The following is a 25,685-nucleotide window of genomic DNA, read 5'->3' on the forward strand; positions in this document are numbered from 1 at the left end:
ATAATGCTGCATTGTGTGCACTGCCACTCCCCCATAATGCTGCATTCTGTGCACTGCCACTCCCCCATAATGCTGCATTGTGTGCACTGCCACTCCCCCATAATGCTGCATTGTGTGCACTGCCACACCCCCATAATGCTGCATTCTGTGCACTGCCACTCCCCCATAATGGTGCATTCGGTGCACTGCCACTCCCTCATAATGCTGCATTGGGTGCACTGCCACACCCCCATAATGCTGCATTCTGTGCACTGCCACTCCCCCATAATGCTGCATTCTGTGCACTGCCACCCCCCCATAATGCAGCATTCTGTGCACTGCCACTCCCCCATAATGCTGCATTCTGTGCACTGCCACTCCCTCATAATGCTGCATTCTGTGCACTGCCACTCCCCCATAATGCTGCATTCTGTGCACTGCCACTCCCCCATAATGCTGCATTGTGTACACTGCCACAACCTCATAATGCTGCATTGTGTGCACTGCCACACCCCCATAATGCTGCATTGTGTGCACTGCCACTCCCCCATAATGCTGCATTATGTGCACTGCCACTCCCCCATAATGCTGCATTCTGTGCACTGCCACTCCCTCATAATGCTGCATTCTGTGCACTGCCACTCCCCCATAATGCTGCATTCTGTGCATTGCCACGTCCCCATAATGCTACATTGTGTGCACTGCCACTCCCTCATAATGCTGCATTCTGTGCACTGCCACTCCCCCATAATGCTGCATTCTGTGCATTGCCACGCCCCCATAATGCTGCATTCTGTGCACTGCCACTCCCCCATAATGCTGCATTCTGTGCACTGCCACTCCCTCATAATGCTGCATTGGGTGCACTGCCACTCCCTCATAATGCTGCATTGGGTGCACTGCCACCCCCCCATAATGCTGCATTCTGTGCACTGCCACACCCCCATAATGCTGCATTCTGTGCACTGCCACTCCCCCATAATGCTGCATTCTGTGCACTGCCACTCCCTCATAATGCTGCATTGGGTGCACTGCCACACCCCCATAATGCTGCATTCTGTGCACTGCCACACCCCCATAATGCTGCATTCTGTGCACTGCCACTCCCCCATAATGCTGCATTGTGTGCACTGCCACTCCCTCATAATGCTGCATTCTGTGCACTGCCACTCCCCCATAATGCAGCATTCTGTGCACTGCCACTCCCCCATAATGCTGCATTCTGTGCACTGCCACTCCCCCATAATGCTGCATTCTGTGCACTGCCACTCCCCCATAATGCTGCATTCTGTGCACTGCCACTCCCCCATATGCTGCATTGTGTACACTGCCACAACCTCATAATGCTGCATTGTGTGCACTGCCACACCCCCATAATGCTGCATTGTGTGCACTGCCACTCCCCCATAATGCTGCATTATGTGCACTGCCACTCCCCCATAATGCTGCATTCTGTGCACTGCCACTCCCTCATAATGCTGCATTCTGTGCACTGCCACTCCCCCATAATGCTGCATTCTGTGCACTGCCACTCCCCCATAATGCTGCATTCTGTGCACTGCCACTCCCCCATAATGCTGCATTCTGAGCACTGCCACTCCCCCATAATGCTGCATTCTGAGCACTGCCACTCCCCCATAATGCTGCATTCTGTGCCCTGCCACTCCCCCATAATGCTGCATTATGTGCACTGCCACTCCCTCATAATGCTGCATTCTGTGCACTGCCACTACCCCATAATGCTGCATTCTGTGCACTGCCACACCCCCATAATGCTGCATTATGTGCACTGCCACTCCCTCATAATGCTGCATTCTGTGCACTGCCACTCCCCCATAATGCTGCATTCTGTGCACTGCCACCCCCCCATAATGCTGCATTGTGTGCACTGCCACTCCCCCATAATGCTGCATTGTGTGCACTGCCACTCCCCCATAATGCTGCATTCTGTGCACTGCCACTCCCCCATAATGCTGCATTCTGTGCACTGCCACTCCCTCATAATGCTGCGTTCTGTGCACTGCCACTCCCTCATAATGCTGCGTTCTGTGCACTGCCACTCCCCCATAATGCTGCATTCTGTGCACTGCCACTCCCTCATAATGCTGCATTCTGTGCACTGCCACTCCCCCATAATGCTGCATTCTGTGCACTGCCACTCCCTCATAATGCTGCATTCTGTGCACTGCCACTCCCCCATAATGCTGCATTCTGTGCACTGCCACCCCCCCATAATGCTGCATTATGTGCACTGCCACTCCCTCATAATGCTGCATTCTGTGCACTGCCACTCCCCCATAATGCTGCATTCTGTGCACTGCCACCCCCCCATAATGCTGCATTGTGTGCACTGCCACCCCCCCATAATGCTGCATTATGTGCACTGCCACTCCCTCATAATGCTGCATTCTGTGCACTGCCACCCCCCCATAATGCTGCATTGTGTGCACTGCCACTCCCCCATAATGCTGCATTCTGTGCACTGCCACTCCCCCATAATGCTGCATTCTGTGCACTGCCACTCCCCCATAATGCTGCATTATGTGCACTGCCACTCCCTCATAATGCTGCATTCTGTGCACTGCCACTCCCCCATAATGCTGCATTCTGTGCACTGCCACCCCCCCATAATGCTGCATTGTGTGCACTGCCACCCCCCCATAATGCTGCATTGTGTGCACTGCCACACCCCCATAATGCTGCATTCTGTGCACTGCCACACCCCCATAATGCTGCATTCTGTGCACTGCCACTCCCCCATAATGCTGCATTGTGTGCACTGCCACTCCCTCATAATGCTGCATTCTGTGCACTGCCACTCCCCCATAATGCAGCATTCTGTGCACTGCCACTCCCCCATAATGCTGCATTCTGTGCACTGCCACTCCCCCATAATGCTGCATTCTGTGCGCTGCCACTCCCCCATAATGCTGCATTCTGTGCGCTGCCACACCCCCATAATGCTGCATTCTGTGCACTGCCACTCCCCCATAATGCAGCATTCTGTGCACTGCCACTCCCTCATAATGCTGCATTCTGTGCACTGCCACTCCCCCATAATGCTGCATTCTGTGCACTGCCACTCCCCCATAATGCTGCATTGTGTACACTGCCACACCCCCATATTGCTGCATTCTGTGCACTGCCACACCCCCATAATGCTGCGTTCTGTGCACTGCCACTCCCTCATAATGCTGCATTGTGTGCACTGCCGCTCCCTCATAATGCTGCATTCTGTGCACTGCCACTCCCCCATAATGCTGCGTTCTGTGCACTGCCACTCCCCCATAATGCTGCGTTCTGTGCACTGCCACTCCCCCATAATGCTGCATTCTGTGCACTGCCACTCCCCCATAATGCTGCATTCTGTGCACTGCCACTCCCCCATAATGCTGCATTCTGTGCACTGCCACTCCCCCATAATGCTGTATCCTGTGCACTGCCACTCCCCCATAATGCTGCATTCTGTGCACTGCCACTCCCCCATAATGCTGCATTCTGTGCACTGCCGCTCCCTCATAATGCTGCATTGTGTGCACTGCCGCTCCCTCATAATGCTGCATTCTGTGCACTGCCACTCCCTCATAATGCTGCATTGTGTGGACTGCCACTCCCCCATAATGCTGCATTCTGTGCACTGCCACTCCCTCATAATGCTGCATTCTGTGCACTGCCACTCCCTCATAATGCTGCGTTCTGTGCACTGCCACTCCCTCATAATGCTGCATTCTGTGCACTGCCACACCCCCCCTCCCCCCCATAATGCTGCGTTCTGTGCACTGCCACTCACAATGCTTCGTGCTGTAAGAGGGTACTGTGATTGGAGAGCTGTTCCTTATGAGGATTCCTGCTGTGTCCTCTCAATTAGACTAGTGCCCCTTAGCCTCTCATAACATTTTATTAAAGGATACCAGAACCAAAAGGATCTGGTAAAAATGATAGATGCAGTGTGTGGGGGGTAAAAACCTCATACCAGCAGCTCCTCCTGGCCCCCACATATATAGAAGTAGATAAATACTTGCTCTACTTACATAACACATGTATTGCACTGTGCACATTTTGATTTTAGTGATTTTTCTACAGTAAAAAAAAAGAGAAAATCCTTAGCATTTCCTATTTTAACTGTGGCTATTTTGAAGCCAATCCTGATGTTATTTCCTCCCTTACTCTCCTCTGCCTGATTGTGTATGCACTGCCCGCCCTCCACTATAGAAAGTGCATTGTCTCAGCATGAGAAATATTGGCCAATCAGGGAGGAACAGAGGTGTGGGGGTGGAAAACAGGAGGGAAAGAGGCTTCAGCCAATCAGGCTGCATTAGTTAAGTCTGAAGGGAAATAGAGAAGCAAAAAAGGACAACCCAGCATGCCCTGCAACTTCCTTTTTGTGTACCAAATTTTGTGTGTACCAAATAAGAGTCAGGTAAACTGGGGAATGATCAACAAGAAAAGTAATAGTGATTTTACCTTTTGGATTGCCGGGTTAGCAGCCTTATTACTTCTTTACCAGATAAAAACAAATAATTGATTTTTGATTTTAGGAATGACGGTTACACTTTAAAGAGGACGTAGCCCAGGACCAGCCTTTCAGCAAAGATCAATGCTGAACACTGAACTCTCCTCTTTACCAACAGTCCCTTGAGTAACTCCCAATCCAATGTCCTGGTTACTTTATAGGCACAGTGGTTTTTGGGCAAGTCATTTAAGCTGCCAGTTTTGTTATTGGATGTGCGCAGAAACTAAATAGCTTGGAAGAAACCCAGACAAATTTACTCAGAACATACAAGCTCCATGCAGATCGTGTCCTGGCCAGAAGAAGAACTGGGACACTCTCAAAAGCAACCAATCAGAAATCACCTCTTACTTGACGTAACTAAAGTGAACCCCAATTGACTGTTAAAGGGAACCTAAACTGAAAGGGATGTGGATGTTTCCTTTTAAACAATACCAGTTGCCTGCCAGTCCTGCTGATCCCTTTGGCTGCAATAGTGGTTGAATCACACACCTGAAACAAGCATGCAGCTAATTCAGTCTGACTTCAGTCAGAGCACCTGATCTGCATGCTTGTTCAGGGGCTGTGGCTTAAAGTATTAGAGACACAGGATCAGCAGGAGAGTCAGGCAACTGGTATTATTTTAAAAGGAAAAATCCATATACTTCTCAGTTTAGGTTTGTGGGCACAGTTTCATTAAGCACCACTTTAAAGGACCTCTGTCGCGAAAATCGTACAATTTAAAATACATGTAAACACATACAAATAAGAAGTACGTGTCTTCCAGAGTAAAATGAGCCATAAATTACTTTTCTCCTGTTGCTGTCACTAACAGTAAGCAGTAGAAATCTGACATTACCGACACGTTTTGGACTAGTCCATCTTCTCATAGGGGGTTCTCAGGGTTTTCTTTATTTTTAAAAGAACTTAGTGAATGGCAGTTGCTCCGTCCAACTGCCAAAAAACTGTATAGTGAGCAGGGAAGCTGGCCAGTATCTTTGTATAAATCCTTTTCAGGGAATGTCTTTATAAAGAATAAAGGCCATGCTGAGAATCCCCCATGAAGAGATGGACTAGCCCAAAACCTGCCGGTAATGTCAGATTTCAACTACCTACTGTAAGTGACAGCAACATAGGAGAAAAGTCATTTATGGCTCATTTTACTCTGGAAGAAATTAACTTTTTGTATGCGTTTTAAATTTTAAGATTTCCGCGACAGCTCCTCTTTAATGAAGAATATCCAGAAGGATGCAAACTCACCACCGCGGTGGAGGTGTCCAGTGCCAGGGACGTCCAGCTTAGTAACATCGTCACCAGCCCAAACAGCAGCATCCTGCAATACAAAACACAATGCTTATTACATAATATAGTAATATACAATACCAGCCCACAAACACCTCATACCCCCGAAGAGCCCAGAGACCCCCTCTGGCTGCCGGCTGTTTGTAAACATTACCCCATTATGCGTTGTGATGGTCAATGGCATGCTAATTATTCAAGCTGATGCTAATTTTATAGCAATTTTATGCTACTTAACAATGAACCAATCAAACTTGGCAGAATCTGAATCTGATTCATCTATTTTCAGAAGACAAAAATTTGGCTTAAAAAAATTGCATCAACCGCACCAGGATCCCTGGCCACTAAGGGGCCTCCTACAGTCACTGCATTAGCTGATTTTATGGGGGATTTGAAAAACAGTTTTACTGATTTGTCAACAAAGTTACATATAACAAAACAATATAACCCCATGGACTCCAACTAAACTGGCCCACCCACCACCCCCAACCAGCACAGCAGGTAACATAGGCAGCGGCAAAGCCAGATCGTGCACAGCATAGAATACAAAGTTATGGTTCAAATATTCGATGTGAAATGTATTAGCTGTTTGTTAGCGCTGTAATAGTAGTGGATGCCTCTATACGTGCTTTACATAGCGGTAACCATTACCAGAACCAGGGGCGTATCTCAGAGACATAGCACCTATGGAAAACACTGATATTGCACCCCCCTCCCCCCATCAGACCACCTTGTCCCATAATAACAGCTTATTTTCTTGCAATGATACAAGTCTCCCCAGTATAGGGGTACAGAGTTAACCCCCAAGTAAAAGTAACCAGAAATTAAATGGGGATATTGTGTGTTTGAGGTATGCATGAATCAATGACGTTTATATACCTTACGCAATTGCCCTCTGATTTATGTTTCCTTTTCCCCCTCTGCTGGATGTGCGTGGCTGTGCATCCTGGTCTCGCCTGCCCCCTCCGGCGGCGCGTCGGGCGTGGGGGCGGGGCTTGGCGGACGTATCGGGCAGGTTGCTTTTGCGCCTGTCCGCTGTGTCCGCCCGCCCCGCCCCCTCGCCCGGCATTGGCCGCTGGCGGGGGCGGGCGTGGCTGACCGGCTGGGCGCGTCCCGCCGATGGGGGAATAAAATCAGCGGGACACAGGAAGTTGACGAACCTCCAGAGGAAGCCGGAAGTCCGGCGAAACCGGTAGAGGACGCTTGGACTGCGTCCCGGCCGCCACACCGCCTCCTCCCAAGCCTGTCCGGGAGTTCTCTCCCCGCTCTCCAGCCAGCCCGGCACACTCACTGTGGGACACCATCAAGTACGGACTGAGCCTCTGTTTTTTCCCCACACTGGATACCACATTCATTTCAGGCACTAATCCTGGCCATACCACGAGTAGCAAGTATGGCTACACTGCATCCCAGCATCTTCATTCTGGACACGTAAGCAGCCCCACGGGCATGACTCTTGTTTGTGTATGTGGACTGCCATTATCAAGCTGATACTGTGTGAGCATCTGCCTGAGTTATACAACATATATAAGATGCTTTAGTTACTGGAATTTGATTATTGCATTATTTGGCTTGAACTGCTGCATATGCCAGAAATCTCACGTTAATCAGAGGGCTTGGCTGAGGGATTGCCTGCATGCTGCATCTTTACTAACACTGGAGTGATATTCAATCAGAGGCTGGACTAACCCCTTGTTGTGCCTATATTGTATGTTTCCGGATGGATAATCTTTCTGCTTATACCAATCTGATTGAAAAATAGGAACTTTGGGCACAGCAAAGACCTTTGCCCATCACAACATACTCAGGATTGGCCTGAATATACACATTTTTTCTGGATCCAATAACAAAGACATACATTTTTTTAGCTTTGTTTGTATGGCTATACAGTTTTGTATGTATGTTGGTATGTGTGAATGTGCATGCTGGGGCTGACTGGATCCGTGTTTACATCAGAGGCAGGAGGGAGGGGATTGTGGGGGAGGCCGGGGGGCATATTTTTAATCCTTTCTATTACATATGCAATTAATAATAAAGTTTTTGTATTTTGACTATATTTGGTGACTATTATACTTTTGTTTGCCCGGGCCATACCCACCTCATTTCTTATCTCATCATGGTTTGTTTAAAAGTAACCAGAGGTAGCACCCTAGTATAGGTAGCCAGAGGTAGCTCACCCAGTATTAGTAGACCCATGTTTACGCTGCCTTCCCAGTATATGTAATTAGAGATTTCTCCCTAGCATAAGTAACCTTCTTTAGCACAAGTGGTAAGAGGTATCCCCCAGTATAGTCCCTCAGTATAGGTAATAAGAGGTTCCCCTAAGTATAAGTAACCACCCCAGTATAGATTTGGCAGGTGTCCCCCAGTATAAGTAGACCCCCCAGTATAGGTAGTGAGAGATGTCCTCCAGTATAAGAGCAGGTACAAATGCCTGAGAGGCATCCTTCAGTATATTGGTGAAGCATGAGGGAGGAGGAGGCAGCCATGGCGCACATGGTGCTGTGGCGCCCATGGCACAAGTCATGCGTGTACCCCTCTAGATACGCCTCTGACAGACCATTCTTTTTCCTCTGCTCACACAACGACTGTGCTTAGAAAGCTTGTCTGTATCACGCAATTCTTCAGAGATCCTCCTCCTCACGTAGACCAAGAACCAGAAAGAGGGACTTTATCATAAAATTGAACGTCATCCCAATCAGTAGCTGATACCCCCTTTCCCATGAGAAATCTATTGCTTTTCTCAAACGGATCATCAGTGGGCTCTGTATGGCTGATATTGTGGTGAAACCCCTCCCACAGTGTGATGTCATGACCATGGTCCTAACAGTTCCTGTCTGTGAACCGCATTGCATTGTGGGCCAAGCAAGTTGCGTGTGTGCACGCATACGTGGACATTTATGCAATCGTTTTGTTCAATCCACTGAATGGAAGCTAAAAGTCTGCAATTCAATTGAATCAGAGTTGTTTAATTCAAAATTCATGGTGGTAATGTACAGAACCAAAATTAGAACCATTTATAAACCCAACTGTAAATATGGCAGCCTCAATATATCTCCCACTTCAGGTGTCCTTTAAGAAATGCACATTCCCTGGCTGTGCTGCTGATCTTCTGCCTCTAATACTTTAAGCCATACAGCCCCTGAACAAGCATGCAGCAGATCAGATGCTCTGACTGAAGTCTGACTGGATTAGCTGTATGCTTGTTTTAGGTGTGTGATTCAGCCACTACTGCAGCCCAAGTGATCAGCAGGACAGCCAGGCAACTGGTATTGTTTTAAGTGGACCTGAACTCTTGCACAGGACAGAAGGAAAACAGATAATTGCACCCTGTATGTATTTAGATAGTTTAGCCTGTCTAATTCCCTCTCATACGTGACTAACCACAAGTGCAATTTGATCTCTCAGCTGTGTCAGCAGAGGAATCTCGGCAGTCCTCAGCAGAGCAACTAATTTGTAAATACGTTATTTGTAACAAATAAATAATTTGTTAATTTTTTAATATTTCTCCTTTAATGAAAGCAGGTAGAAGACACACTGCAGGATTATTGCAGGGTTTTTACAGATTTATTGCTGGATTTGTATCAGCTGTAACAAATAAATGTTTTTCTTTAGAGGTTATCATGCCATTTCTTATCTTTAAAGAGAAACTCCAACCAAGAATTGAACTTTATCCCAATCAGTAGCTGATACCCCCTTTTACATGAGAAATATATTCCTTTTCACAAACAGACCATCAGGGGGCGCTGTATGGCTGATATTGTGGTGAAACACCTCCTACAAAGAAATTCTGAGGACTGGGGTACTCTTGGCAGTTTCCTGTCTGTGAGCCTTGTTGCATTGTGGGAAATGGCTGCTTACAGCTCTTTCCAACTGCCAAAAACCATGCAGCAGCTACATCACCTGCCAACAGTAAAAATGTCACCAGGTAATAAATGTCAGAATGTAAATCAGGGATTTAAAAGCTTTTACAATAGGCAAACACTGACTAAATCATTTATACATAATTATTGTAAAAATGAAGCACTTTTTTAATACATTATTTTCATTGGAGTTCCTCTTTAAGAGTAGAGAGGAAGTCCTGAGTTCAGCTCCGCTTTGAAAGGAAATAAATATGGCAAACCTCCAAACTCCTCTCCGTTCAGGTTCCCTTTAAAGGACAACTGTAGTGAGAGTGATATGAAGGCTGCCATATGTATTTCCTTTTAAACAATACCAGTTGCCTGGCAGCCCTACTGATCTATTTGGCTGCAGTAGTATCTGAATAACACCAGAAACAAGCATGCAGCTAATCTTGTCAGATCTGACAATAATGTCAGAAACACCTGATCTGCTGCATGCTTGTTCAGGGGCTGTGGTTGAAAGTATCAGAGGCAGAGGATCAGCAGGACAGCCAGGCAGCTAGAATTGATTAAAAGGAAATAAATATGGCAGCCTCCATATCCCTCTCGCTTCAGCTGTCCTTTACAGTGGACCTGAACTCAGAACGTCCTCACTGCTCTAAAAGATACACAACAGCATAATGACCTTTAAACAAAAAAACATTTCTTTGTTACAGCTGATACCAACCCTAAAATAAATCTGCACAGTTTCTCCTTCCTGATTCATGGAAGCAGACATATTGTTTACAGCCTGTGCTTTCACATGGCCTTATCTGCCATCTCTGCCATGGCAGTCATGTGACACAGGAGAGGATCAAATTACAACTAGTGATTAGTCCCAGATGAGGGGGAATTAGACAGGCTAAAGTCTTTAAATACATACAGGGTGAATTTCTCTGTGTTTTCCCTTCTGTCCTGTGCAAAAGTTCAGCTCCACTTTAAGACCTTGTTCACATTGCGTTCCTATTGCGTCAGTTTTTAGATGTGATTTTTTTTTCGATTCCCGGCGCTTGGGTGGATGGCGCGTTTTTTTTAATTCACTCCCTGATGCAAGTAAGGAAGTAACCTCTTGGACCCGGAAAAGAATAAATACAATGTATTTATTCTTAAAAACGGGAACGCAATCGCTGCTCAAACAGATTTTGTGAACGTTTGCATTTTTCCTATACCTTCCATTGAGGCGGAATCGCCCCGAAAAATGTCCATGCAACGATTTTCAGATCGGAAAGCCAACGGAACGCCCCAATCTGAACTAGCGCATAGGAAAGCATGGTGTAAGGGCTGTGGGGTCGGTACAAAAATCTTCCGACTACAACTCTGACTCCAGTTACCCAAAATGGCTCCGACTCCTCGACTCCTTAGTCTAATACTTACCAGGGCTGTGGATTTTGTACAAAATCATCCGACTCCAACTCCATAGCTCTGGCTTTCAAGGCGATTTTAAAAAATTGCCAGCGCTTGAAAAAATGAACAAGCGCCTGTAGTGAGAAGGAGCATGCGGTGCCCTTCCCATGTTGTATCTTATCTGTGTGGTCTGAATCCAGGCAGAAGCACTCAGGCCTATCTCTCTCCCTCCTGTATTATTCATGGCTGCTGCAGACCTGTCTCCTGTGCTAATAGCTGCTATCTGTGCCCTGATACCGACTCTCTCCCTCCCCATCCCAAACAAGATGATCCGAAATCCATGGGTGCAGCGTTGGGAGGAGGGGGAGAGGCAGGAACCGGTAATCAGAGCGTCCCAGGGGGATCCCGGGAACAGATGGAAAGCCTCACTGCCTCTATCTGCTGCTCTGATTACGTGTTTCCCACGCTCCGAGACAAGAAAGGCTTCCAGCACACCCTAACGAGCCAATTATCATCGCCTAACGCCGGCTCGGCCAATGCAATCACTTAACTGCTGCACATTTACAGAGCCGGCTGCACTTAAGGGGCGTTTTAATTGGCTTAACTTCTATATATAGATGTGTGTGTCTTTATAAATATGATTAGGATGGTGGGAAGAGAAGAGACCACCAGAAGTATCCCATAAAGGCTTGTCTGGAAGTTACAGTGGGGAACCTGCAGTGGGTGTGGCTTGGCTGTAATGTTCCTAGTCATGCTGTGCGGGAGGTCACCCCTAGATGGCGCCGTAACTACATGCTAAAATTGTTCAGGAACGCCGTCTCCACCTCCTCGCTGACCCGACGCTGTCCCCCCCTAATGTCAAATGTCCCCCCTCCCCCGGGTGCACTATACTCTACCTGTCCGTGTCCGGCACTGGCTCCGGGCTCCATGTGACATCACACAGGCGCCCAAGGGTACGCCGGCATCTGGTGCGCTGGTGTGTATGGAGGGATGATGGAGCCACTGGTGGACACGGACAGGTATAGTGCACGAGGGAGGCTGGGGGAGATGAGGGGGATGTTGTACATCTGACATTAGGGAAGACGGCGCCGATTGTTTTGTCGCATTCATCCTGGTATCGCTCGGCGTTATCGCCGCACACCCAATAAACCCAGACGGCCCGACAACTTGCAGCAAGTCTGATCAATGCATGCAACCAATTCCAGCTCTTAGTGGCATCGATATTAATCCAATTCAATAATAATTATTGAATCCGGTGGTCAATCGGCCCCCAATTCGATAGATTCATGGCCACCTTAACGGTAATCCCGAGTCATGCTCGGGCCAGAAATCTGCAACTCAGAGCGGTAACCCCGAGCTGGATCCATGGGAGGTGAGTAATGTGCAGGGCTGCCACAGATCTATCTAGCGGTATGATTTTAGGGTCGAAAAGCTTGAGAAAAAAATTGCACGGCTTTCAGAAGCTAAAATGTGGAAATAACGCCAGGGAGGTTAAATCTTTCTGCTCTAAGACCGTCAAGCCACCCAGCCAAAGCTAATGAAAGATGTTGGGGATTTGCCCGAATGCAACATCAGTTCATAGCAGTGGTCAGCTTGTTGCTCACAGACGCCCCATACATTCCCGATGTGCTGTTGTGTTGTGTACTCACGTGACTAGGAGACATCTGGATCGCTTGGCCAATCCCAAACACGTCGCCAGGCAGATCAGCAGGTCCACGATGAATAGAAGGAGATAGGAGAGCCACCTAGGGAGACACAACATGAAGAAGAAACTTCTAAAAGGCCTGACCAACACAGCATACTTGTTCTGCTACACGCATCATAACCTTCCCACCAGTGCTAAATGCACTACTAGTCGGTGCTGTCCAGAGAAGGATTAACATGAAATGGGGCCCAAGGCAAGATACAAGAATTGGCTCCCCCTGCTGGCCACCTGGCTTCTTTTATAACGTAAGGTGGCGAACAGGAGACAGAAAATGTGGCAGTCGGGCCCCTGGACGTCCATCAGGTCCTAGGCAACTGCCTAAGTTGCCTAGTGGATGATCCGGCTTTGGTGAGGTCTTTCACCTCCCCAATGCTAAGCCCCCTGCCCATCTGAAAAGCAGCATGGCCGCATAGTGCAACGGCCCACAGCATTGCGCTACATCAAGCAGTGCAACCCGGTGGTTCGATCAATTTTCAACAGATTTCCTGCTGAAATGGATTGAAAATCGATGTGCTGTGTGCGGTAGGAATAGATCCCTCTCTGATCAGTGTGTGTATGGCCACCTTAACCTGCTGGGCGTTTTGATTATGCGCAGCCGCATGTAGCTAGCTTAGCACTAGCTATATGATCCCCCCCTCCCTTCCGATTCCCACCCACCCTTCCGAGCGCCGCTGGCGCCTTTGCCCGTCAGGAAATCGCGTTCTGAACGGGATTTCCTTGAGGGTTTTCCCCGTCGCCATGGCGACGAACGGAATGACGTCATCGACGCCGTGACGTCATAGGGAGTCCCCGATCCACCCCTCAGCGCTGCCTGGCACCGATTGGCCAGGCAGCGCACGGGGTCTGAGGGGCGGGGGGGGGTGGATGGGGGGCGATCGGAGAAACACGCAGCTAGCAAAGTGCTAGCTGCGTGCTTCAAAAAAAATTATTCAAATCGGCCCAGCAGGGCCTGAGTGGTGGCCTCCGGCGCCTCTGCGCTAGGGAGGTTAAAACTCAGGTGAGACTGTGAGAACGGTCAGTGGTCTACATAGGGTTGGACTTAGCTTGTATACTTTTTATTCTTAGGGTCCCTCCTATATATTCCTGAGGCCAAATTACACTTCAAAAGTTGCCAGCAGATACAATAACAATGAACAAATCATTTGCATCCCCCAAGCCTATCCTGGTGAAGGTAGACCTATAATGTACACAGAGTTTACATCTTACTGGTTTCACCTATTGATGTCTGTGGTTCCTATGTTGGCCAAACTCCTGAATACAACTATTAAAAGGGCGTTGTAACATCCAAAAATATTTATTTTTTACCTGGTCTGGGTGCCTTTGCCTAACTGCAGGAACAGTGCAGTGTCAGCGGGATTGTGGGAAGTTTTTTTTACTTCAGCTACAGTAACAAGTTTATCTCAGCATGCATAAGACAAAGCTTCCTATTTCGAATAAGATAAGGACACTGTGGGTCCATACCAACTTAAAGAAAACCTGAACTGAAAATTACGTCAAAATAAGCATACACAAGTCATACTTACCTTCCATGTAGTCTACTCCTCAGTGTCTTTCTCCTGTCCCGCGTCCTGTTTGTTCACTGTGATCAAGGGAATTTTCCTTCCTCCATTTTGAAAATGGCCATTACCCATAACAGCTTTCTGGTCAGCACACAGTTAAACTGTAACATCGCCCACTTGAGCCATAGGGAAACATGGACATTACCTGGTACATCAGTTTTCCTCTCAGCTATAACTGACAGCAACTGATATTTTACTGACAGCAACTGATATATTTCAGATCTGACAAAATATTGTCAGAACTGGAAGGGATTATTGTCAGAAGAAAATGGTGAGCTGCTGAGAGGAACTGATGGCAAGGTAACTATGTAATGTTCATTTGAAGTTACCTCATGTGTTTATTATAAATATTTTTACTCAGTACAGGTTCTCTTTAAGATTCTCTATGCCATTTTGACAGATTAACATTCGTTCCAGCCAACATTGTGTAAATATCACTACACGAAAAAGTGGCAAACACCAGTAAAAGACGGCCGATGTACGGCGATGATCATTCGTTTTAAAAGACAGTTATGATGGATCACAAAGGAACCGATTGTTTAACGACACTCATATATATGTATAGATCTTTAAACAATGTTTCCGCTAAAGTCTACAGAACGTTATCCATCGTTTAACAATCCAATTGTTAGCGTAACCTTCATCTGCCTTTTCAAAACGCTTAATAGATAGTAGAACGATTGTTTGTCAGTAGATTTCCACAATCTATAGTCCCTTGGGTACTTGGCTAATGGCCAAAAAAGTAACTGAATCCCTCCCCCTCCTGTCTTCTGAAGAGGTTACACAGTGATGTAAGCCTGTTGTCTAGGCGATGTCTGCTGTGGGAGGGGCAGTAAGCTGTGGTAGCAGGAGGTACAATTAACACTGCACTGGGGGGAAAAAAGGGGCAGAAGTGATGTCACAGAGAAACAGGAAGCCAGCAGAAATATTCTTTTTTTTCATACCACATTTCTCTTAAAGTGAACCAGAGACAAAGCATCCTCATGTATTTTACCATACATATCAGTGGGAACATTAGAGAAAACACCTACCCTGCTCTCTGTTTCATTCTGCACTGCACAGCTTGTTTCTTATCAGACCTGATCAAATCCCCGACTGAGCATTCAGTCTGGCTTTGCTATAATGACTCAGCTATAATGACTCAGCTATAATGATTCCTGAGGAGAGCCAGCAGGGGGCAGGCTTGGACTTGAAAAGACATGAGAAAACACAGACTGAGCTATAAATATTCCTGAGCAAACCCAGAATGAATACTCAGTAGGGGATTTTATCAGGGCTGATTAGAAGCGGGCTGTGCAGTGCAGAATGAAACAGAAAGCAAGGTGGGTGTTTTCTCTAATGTTCCCACTGATATATATATGGTAAAATATATGAGGGTGCTTCGTCTCTGGTTCTCTTTAAAGCTGACCGTTCGCAACACTAAAAACAGCAGCATAGGTAAGAACAAAAAAAAAATTGTCATTTCTTAATGGATGATTTTTTATTTTTTTTAGTTAATATGGCGTGTCATCCCACTTTAAAGAGAAACCATAACCAAGAATTGAACTTGACACCCCCTTTCCCATGAGAAATATTTTCCTTTTCACAAACAGATCATCTGGGGGCGTTGTGCTGATATTGTGGTGAAACTCCTCCCATAGTGTAATGTCAGGACCAGGGTTCTGACAAAGCACTGTGAGAGCCTTGTTGCATTGTGGGAAATAACAGCTGTTTACAGTTGGGTTCAACTGCCAAAAAAGCAAGCAGCATCTCCTTCTACTGACATCATCTGCCAACAGTAAAAATGTCACCATGTGATAAATGTCAGAATGTAAATCAGGGAGAGGAAGAAATTTACAATGGGCAAACACCGACTAAATCATTTATACATAATTAATGTAAAAATGAAGCACTTTTTGATTACAGTATTTTCACTGGAGTTCTTCTTTAAGTGTCGCCCGAAGGTTCAGTCAGCCTCACCTGTAATACTCGATGAAGCTGACCTGTCTGGCGAACGCAGAGAGCTGTCCGTTGGTGACCTGGAAGCTGGGCAGACTGCTGAGCTGTGACACCACGTTGTTGGCCATGAGTTTCATGAAGCGCAGGGTCTGTACGTAGTCCCCGTGTGTGGCGAATATCTCGTTCAGACGCAGCAGATGTTGATCCAGACTCTCCTTCATCTTGTGGGTGGTGCCGGACACCTGCGGGCGAAACGTGGGCGAGATCAGAAGAAGAATACTTAGACTGGTGCGGATGGCAACAGCCCCACTGCACAACCATGAAACAGCTACACTCTCATTGGTGGGCGGAGTCACTTCATGCACACTTATGTGAAATTAAAATGCATCTCACATAAATAGAACATTACTGCTTTCCAAATGTGGTTAGATTAACACCCAATAGCCAGACATTGCTTTTGATTATCTCCCCAAGGCACAAATGACTGTACCGGTGATTTTCTGGATATTTCAGGATGTGTACATCCAAAAAGGGCACCGGGGAATTCCACTATGGTAATTCTGATATTACAAGATCTATAAATGTTACTGAAATTTTACTATCACTAAACCTAACCCTATCCCCACGCAGGATCCTCCCTCTACTGATGCCTAAACCTAAACACCCACAGGGAGTGCAGGCAGTGCCTAACCATAACCTGGCAGGCAGTGCCTAACCATAACCACCCCCCACTCCCAATGTCTTACCTTAATAAGCCCCACAGCTGATGCCCAACCCTAACCAGCCCCCTTCTGACACCTAACTCTAACCAGCCCCCTCCCAATGCCTAAACCCTGAACAGCCCTCTTCTGACACCTACCCCTAACTAACCTGCACCCCCCCCCCCCCCCCACTGATGCCCAACCCTAACCGATCCCCCCACCGGTGCCCAACACAACCACACCCCCGCCCCCGATTCCTAACCTAAAAACCCCTCCCCCATGATGCATAACGTCAATCACCCCCCACCCCACCAATGCCTAAGCGAGCCCCCCCCTACACCGATGCCAAACCCTAAACAATCCCGTCATCTATGTCTAACCCTAACAAATAATAATAATAATAATAATAATAATCTGAACATTTGTATAGCGCTTTTCTCCTGTCGGACTCAAAGCACTCAAGAGCTGCAGCCCCTGGGACGCGCTCAGGAGGCCACCCTGCAGTGTTAGGGAGTCTTGCCTTGAACTCCCTACTGAATAGGTACTTGACCTAGCCAGGATTCGAACCCTGGTCTCCCATGTCAAAGGCAGAGCCCTTAACCAGTGCACTTTCCAGCCACCTCCTACAAACACCTCCTACAATACAATACAGGGTCCTAAATGATCCCCACCACCGATGCCTACACTTAACCTACCCCCCTTCCCCAATGCCTAACCACCGCCAACTCTGCAAACCTTACCATGCTCTTCACTATCATACTCCCATGTTACACCTGTAAATGATGGAAATGCGGGCGCTTCATGACCACTATTTGTAGCCACAGTTTGCATAGCGGGCACCATTGCTCATCATTAGAAAGGCTGGCTGCAAAATAAAGAGAATGGCATTAAATGCCAAAAAGTCTTGCTGAGCAGCGTTAGTTCCAAGCGGAGTTCCCCTTTAACATCCTCTACTAGTGCCTGATAAAAGTAATCGTTCGGCACATATATCAATACGGGCAGTTTTTAAGTTGACAACAGTGCTTTGTTCTGTAAACATGCGGAGAGTTCCAACATTGTACAATTTAAACAAATTACCGCAGTGGTCAATACGTCTACAATTACTTGCAGATGAATGATGAGCCGGGATTTGGTCTAAAGCTCCGTACAAAACATAGATTGATCTGGGCTGTGTTAGCTAAGAACCTAGCGTGCGTGTGCACAGCTGTCCCTAGAGACCGCTGAAAGATACGGAAAACCAGATTTAAAGGACTACTGTAGGGAGGGGTCGGGGGAAAAAAAGAGTTTAACTTACCTGTGCTTCTAGTGGTCCCCCGCAGAGTTTCTGTGTCAGCGCACCCACTCACCGATACTTCTGTCCCCTTTAATGTCGGAAAAACCACTGTGCCTGCGCAATACACTTCTGGTGACATCAGCGGAAGCAAGGGCGCGGTTGCGCAGGCACAGTGGTTTTCTGACTTTAAAGAGAACCCGAGGTGTGTTTAAAGAATGTTATCTGCATACAGAGGCTGGATCTGTCTATACAGCCCAGCCTCTGTTGCTATCCCAAACCCCACTAAGGTCCCCCTGCACTCTGCAATCCCTCATAAATCACAGCCATGCTGTGAGGCTGTGTTTACATCTGTAGTGTCAGTATCAGCTGCTCCCCCGCCTCCTGCACAGCTCCGGTCCCTGCCCCCGTCCCTTCCCTCCAATCAGCAGGGAGGGAAGGGATGCAGGCGGGGACTGGAGTTCTGCAGGAGGCGGGGAGAGCAGCAGACTCACACTATAGAGATAAACACAGCCAGCTCTGACAAGCTGTTTGTCAGCAGCATGGCTGTGATTTATGAGGGATTGCAGAGTGCAGGGGGACCTTAGGGGGGTTTGGGATAGCAACAGAGGCTGGGCTGTATAGGCAGATCCAGCCTCTGTATGCAGATAATATTCTTCAAACCCACCTCGGGTTCTCTTTAAAGTCACAAATTCCAGAAGTGGGTTCTGGAGAGAGAGAGCGCTCTTCCCGGTTCATGACCTGATTTTGCACCCTCCAAAAATCGTTTGCCTGAAGAAGCGGGACTGTTACCCGTGAAAAGCGTTGCACTTTTGAAATTACTAATAAATGTTACTTTAGACTGTAAGTAACCTGTCCATTGTCCGGCCTTTTTTTCAGAAGGGAAGTGAGTCCACCCACTTCCCCCCTTTTTAACAATTTTAACTAATTTTATTCTACTTGGCGCCTCTGTTATCGTATTTCAAGAGTCAGAAGGATGAAAGAGAAGGCGGGGAGACCGAGAGAGAGAGAATGGGGGAGAGGGAGATACAGAGAGAGGAGGAAAAACAGAAGACCAGGAAAGAGACAGAAGATAGAATACATACAGAACAGGGAGGGGGAAGTTTGGGAGGGAAGGAGAGCCCCATGAAGGCAGTGCAGGGATGGAGGATGGCAGAGAGAGAAGCAGGACGCATTCCCTGGAGGATGAGGATTTAGGACTGAGCAGCAGACTGCGCTGGGGGGGGGGGAAATGGGTTGGCGTTGTCCAGCTGCTGGCCTGTCTGGGCAGTGGCCTCCGGAGGGAGGAGAGCGGGGCAGTGGCCTCCAGAGTGAGCATTCAGCACTGTAGAGAAAGGAAATGAGAGTGTGGAGGGCATTACACTATCCGTATCCCAGCCTGAGCTGTACAGAGCATGTCACATCTCTGCCCTCTCCATACACTGCTCTATCTCCAGATAACGACCTCCCATCCACACTACTGCAGCAATGTGACAGGTGTGACAGGTCCTGCGTGGCCCCCAGCAACACGCTCTGCTAGCAAGGGGAACATTACCTAACACACACCTAACGCGGACCTGAACTCAGAACTTCCTCTCTTGCTCTATAAGATAAGCAACAGCAAAATAACCTTTAAAGAAAACCATTTCTTTAAACACAGCTGATACAAATCCTGGAATAAGTCTACAGTGTTTCTACATCCAGCTTCCATGGAAGCTGACATACAGTGGTGTGAAAAACTATTTGCCCCCTTCCTGATTTCTTATTCTTTTGCATGTTTGTCACACTTAAAGGTTTCTGCTCATAAAAAACCGTTACCTATTAGTCAAAGATAACATAATTGAACACAAAATACAGTTTTAAATGATGGTTTTTATTATTTAGTGAGAAAAAAAACTCAAAACCTACATGGCCCTGTGTGAAAAAGAAATTGCCCCCTGAACCTAATAACTGGTTGGGCCACCCTTAGCAGCAATAGCTGCAATCAAGCGTTTGCGATAACTTGCAGCGAGTCTTTTACAGCGCTCTGGAGGAATTTTGGCCCACTCATCTTTGCAGAATTGTTGTAATTCAGCTTTATTTGAGGGTTTTCTAGCATGAACTGCCTTTTTAAGGTCATGCCACAACATCTCAATAGGATTCAGGTCAGGACTTTGACTAGGCCACTCCAAAGTCTTCATTATGTTTTTCTTCAGCCATTCAGAGGTGGATTTGCTGGTGTGTTTTGGGTCATTGTCCTGCTGCAGCACCCAAGATCGCTTCAGCTTGAGTTGACGAACAGATGGCCGGACATTCTCCTTCAGGATTTTTTGGTAGACAGTAGAATTCATGGTTCCATCTATCACAGCAAGCCTTCCAGGTCCTGAAGCAGCAAAACAAACCCAGACCATCACACTACCACCACCATATTTTACTGTTGGTATGATGTTCTTTTGCTGATATGCTGTGTTACTTCTACGCCAGATGTAACGGGACACGCACCTTCCAAAAAGTTCAACTTTTGTCTCGTCGGTCCACAAGGTATTTTCCCAAAAGTCTTGCCAATCATTGAGATGTTTTTTTAGCAGAATTGAGACGAGCCTTAATGTTCTTTTTGCTTAAAAGTGGTTTGCGCCTTGGATATCTGCCATGCAGGCTGTTTTTGCCCAGTCTCTTTCTTATGGTGGAGTCATGAACACTGACTTTAATTGAGGCAAGTGAGGCCTGCAGTTCTTTAGATGTTGTCCTGGGGCCTTTTGTGGCCTCTCGGATGAGTTTTCTCTGCGCTCTTGGGGTAATTTTGGTCGGCCGGCCACTCCTGGGAAGGTCCATTACTGTTCCATGTTTTTGCCATTTGTGGATAATGGCTCTCACTGTGGTTCGCTGGAGTCCCAAAGCTTTAGAAATGGCTTTATAACCTTTACCAGACTGATAGATCTCAATTACAGTACTTTATTCTCATTTGTTCCTGAATTTCTTTGGATCTTGGCATGATGTCTAGCTTTTGAGGTGCTTTTGGTCTACTCTGTGTCAGATAGCTTCTATTTAAGTGATTTCTTGATTGAAACAGGTGTGGCAGTAATCAGGCCTGGGGGTGACTACAGAAATTGAACTCAGGTGTGATAAACCACAGTTAAGTTATTTTTTAACAAGGGGGCAATCACTTTTTCACACAGGGCCATGTAGATTTTGAGTTTTTTTTCCTCACTAAATAATAAAAACCATCATTTAAAACTATATTTTGTGTTCAATTATGTTATCTTTGACTAATAGTTAACGGTTTTTGATGAGCAGAAACATTTAAGTGTGACAAACATGCAAAAGAATAAGAAATCAGGAAGGGGGCAAATAGTTTTTCACACCACTGTATTGTTTACATCCAATGCTTTCAATCATGGCAGTCAGCTGACACAGGGGAAAGATTGGATTACAACTTGTGATTAGTCCCAGATGAGGGGAAATTAGACAGGCTAAACTCTCTAAATACACACAGGGTGCATTTCTCTAGGTTTTCCTGCTGTCCTGTACAAGAGTTCAGCTCCACTTTGATCCCAGGCTAAGGAAGACTTATTAGATCCCTTTGGTCTACGATTGTGATGCAGTTGCAACAAGTCCTTTACATATCCAGAGCCCAAATTGGGCAAGGGTTTGTAATGTCAATAAGCCAATCTTAAAGCGGAACTAAAATAAAAAAAACAAAGAGTTTCACTTACCTGGGGCTTCTGCCAGCCCCTTGCAGCCTTCCTGTCCTGCGCCGGTTCTCCTTTCTCCTGCCACCAGCTACTTACGGTATCGCTGACGTGGCAACTGTGCCTGCGCGACTCTGGCCACGCGTATCCTTCTTCGCAATAGTATCCTGCGCTCTTAGCGCAGGAGACTATTGTGGGCGGGGAACCCGTAGAAAGATACGTGTAGCCCAGGGCGCGCTGGCGCAGTTGCCGAGTCCACTGAAAGTAGCTGGCGGTGAGAGAGCCCGGAGAATCGTGGAGGACCGGCGCGGGACAGGAAGGCTGCAAGGGGCTGGCAGAAGCCCCAGGTAAGTGAAACTCTTTGTTTTTTGTATTATTTCAGTTCCACTTTAAACCGAATTTTCCATTTTATGGGTAGCCAAAGAAGTGAGAGAAGAAGAAATGAATGAAATGAATATAGTTTGCCCAGTTACTGCCACAGTGCGCACTTCTTGTGTGATATATCTCCCCGAGCGGCGATGAAGCTGGGCGAAACATAATAGCTGCCGGATTCAATACTTGGCCTGACACACGGACCGTGAAGACATTTTTACTTTCTTTTCCTTGATGTGCTATTGAGCTGCCCGTCTCCAGTTACTGCCCTGTCCAGGCTTATCGAGCTCCTGCAGTTGTTTCTTCACGGCTTATGTGAGATCGTGGGGGACGAGAGTGCAGAATGGACGGGATGCCGCAGCCATCCAATGAGGCCTTTCGTCTCACTCTGAAGCAGCTGCCATGGTATTAGGAAGACAAACAGCTGAATATAATGGCTTTTCCCAAACACAAGCAATTATGTAACCTCTGCATGTAAAATCCTGCTGAGTGCTGTCCGCATGTGGCCAGAGACACAATCAGAGGGGGAAGTGATCAGTGTTAGTGAAATTACACATACTGTGCTCAAACGAGGATCCCTAATCAGTCATGCAAGATATACTGATACCAGTTTTACCTCATTTACAAAAAAAATTGGTATGTCACCATTATTATTATTATTGCCTATACTGATAGTAAACTAGCTGCAATATGTGCTGATTTCTGCTACTTCCAGTCTGTACAGTATAAGCTGTTACTACGTGCCTGTACTGATAATAAACTAGCTGCAGTGTGTGCTGATCTCTGCTACCCCCATTATGTACAGTATAATATAAGCTGTTACTCTGTGCATCAGTGCATGTAGTGATAGTAGACTAGCTGCAGAGTGTGCTGATATCTGCTACCTCCAGTATGTGCAGTATAATCTGTTACTCTGTGCCTGTACTGATAGTAAACTAGCTGCAGTGTGAGCTGATCTCTGCTACCTCCAGTATGTACAGTATTAGCTGTTACTCTGTACCTGTACTGATAGTAAACTGGCTACAGTGTGTGCTGATCTCTGCTACCTCCAGTATCTACAGTATAAGCTGTTACACTACGTCTATACTGATATACTGATAGTAAAATAGCTGCAGTGTGTGCTGATCTCTGCTACCTCCAGTATGTACAGTATAAGCTGTTACTCTGTGCCTGTACTGATAGTAAACTAGCTGCAGCGTGTGCTGATCTCTGCTGCCTCCAGTATGTACAGTATTAGCTGTTACTCTGTACCTGTACTGATAGTAAACTGGCTACAGTGTGTGCTGATCTCTGCTACCTCCAGTATCTACAGTATAAGCTGTTACACTACGTCTATACTGATATACTGATAGTAAAATAGCTGCAGTGTGTGCTGATCTCTGCTACCTCCAGTATGTACAGTATAAACTGTTACTCTGTATCTGTACTGATAGCAAACTAGCTGCAGTGTGTGCTGAGCTCTGCTACCTCCAGTATGTACAGTATAAGCTGTTACTCTGTGCCTGCACTGATAATAAACTAGCTGCAGTGTGTGCTGATTTCTGCTACTTCCAGTATGTATAGTACAAGCTATTACTATGTGCCTATACTGAAGAAATGATGGGCTCTTCTGGGAATGCCCAAGTCTGACTCTTACCAGCCATCTGTCTGGGAGGAATTTGAATCAGATACTCTGTAAAGCGCTGCAAAAGATGGCAGTGCCATGTAAATACATAAGTATCCCAGTAAGGGTATACCATGGCAACAAGCAGCGCCAGGCAGCAGTGCGGTTACTGTCGACATGCACGAACGCTCGGCAAATCAGGAACAAAAATGGCCCCAGTCCCGCCTGTAAAGCTTCTCTGTAGACTGCCCTCATTTCCTGGCCAACCAAAGGCCACTTGAGAAGCCCATAAACTGCCTGTTGCCGCTCACAGCTGCCTGGGGTCTGTTCTATTGCTTCTGGCACCTCTTTAGAGCAGTTGCTCCTCAGCTGCCACACGTTCCTCCAAACAGATGGCTGGTGAGAGTCGGACGCGGGCATTCCCAGAACAGTCCATCATCTCTCCATTAGTCACACAGCGGAGGAATGCCACAAGAAGCGAATGTGCGGAGGGGACAGCGAGCCATCAACTCTGCACCGCCTGGAACAGCTGCACTCATCGCTTTCATCTGCGGCACAAAGCGCTCCAGTGTCACACGGCAAAGCACAGCGACATAAGGAGACGGCGCTGGACATATGCCTTGCCCCGCACACGGTGCCACACGCGACAAATAGAACGTCTTTCCCGCTCCTTACCAGGCTGTCCACACCAGCCAGCGTATGATTGGCGTCATCCAGAGAGTAGGTCAGCTGGTAAACGCCGTCGTTGGTCTCGCTGTTTCCATAGAAACCGATGCCCACCGCAGCACTGCAAAAAGAAAACAAAAAAGGATGGATAAGTTATTTTTTCACATCTGTTTTATTACAAAGCTATAATTATACATCAGGGCTGTGGAGTCGGAGCAATTTTTGGGTACCTGGAGTCGGAGTCGGGAAAAATGCACAGACTCCGACTCCTAATGAATTTAAATTGTAATTAAAAAAGAATATATGATAAAATGTTCTATTTCTCAGATAATAGTCATCATAAATTATTTATATATACAGTAATAGCTGTTAGCCCACAAAAATGAAATAAACCAATCAAAAATAGTTACTTCTGCTGCTTCAATAAAGCAGTCCCCGTATTTTTAAAGTCAGATATACATATCGGATTGTGACTGTATATATGATGTGTACACACTAAATAACATCTATGCTGTAAGTATAAAGCCTGATGTGTAGCTGTGTCACTAATAGAGATGGTCAGTGAGATGGAAATCATTCTGCATTGATGCTGATTCATGCAAATGTACGCACTCCCTTTGCTGATGAAATCAAATAATTTGATATGTTATTAAAATTTGGTTTGGTGACTACAAATTAAAGGGTACCTGAGACGGATGAAAAGTAAAGTTTTATACATACCTGGGGCTTCCTCCAGCCCCCTTCAGGCTAATCAGTCCCTCGCTGTCCTCCACCACCCGGATCTTCTGCTATGAGTCCTGGTAATTCAGCCAGTCAGCACTGTCCGGCCGCATGCCGCTCCCACAGCCAGGAACATTCTGCACCTGGGCAACAGTGCTGCACAGGTGTAGTATGCTCCTGGCGGCGGAGTGTGTGCATGCGCACTACGCCTGACTGGCTCAAGTACCTGGACTCATAGCAGAAGATCCAGGTGGTGGAGGAGGACAACGAGGGACTGATTATCCTGAAGGTGGCTGGAGGAAGCCCCAGGTATGTATAAAACTTTAATTTCATCTGTCTCAGGTTTACTTTGTTACACAGTTGTACTATACTCTACATATGCACTCCCCACAGAGCTGCAGGGAATCCACTGAGAATGCTGTGCACATTGAACACACCCATTAACAGTGAATTGGTCAGCTCTGCGCTTGCGGTCAGAATGCATGCAGCACCACACAAGCGCATCATAGAGC

General features: G+C 46.8%; 1 protein-coding gene across 1 annotated transcript in view; it reads right to left on the bottom strand.

Annotated features, from left to right (window-relative positions):
• TTYH2 (tweety family member 2) overlaps window positions 1–25,685 on the bottom strand; it is a 170,255-nt gene that overhangs the window by 78,721 nt on the left and 65,849 nt on the right. Inside the window, exons 3-6 of the mRNA XM_068262559.1 lie at window positions 24,463–24,574; window positions 16,216–16,436; window positions 12,642–12,737; window positions 5,729–5,801 (exon numbers count right to left, since the gene is read on the bottom strand). Coding sequence (XP_068118660.1) covers window positions 5,729–5,801; window positions 12,642–12,737; window positions 16,216–16,436; window positions 24,463–24,574 — 502 coding nt within the window. The remainder of the gene's footprint in view (window positions 1–5,728; window positions 5,802–12,641; window positions 12,738–16,215; window positions 16,437–24,462; window positions 24,575–25,685) is intronic.

The sequence above is a fragment of the Hyperolius riggenbachi genome, chromosome 12, assembly GCF_040937935.1.
Source record: "Hyperolius riggenbachi isolate aHypRig1 chromosome 12, aHypRig1.pri, whole genome shotgun sequence".
NCBI classification, from domain to species: domain Eukaryota; kingdom Metazoa; phylum Chordata; class Amphibia; order Anura; family Hyperoliidae; genus Hyperolius; species Hyperolius riggenbachi.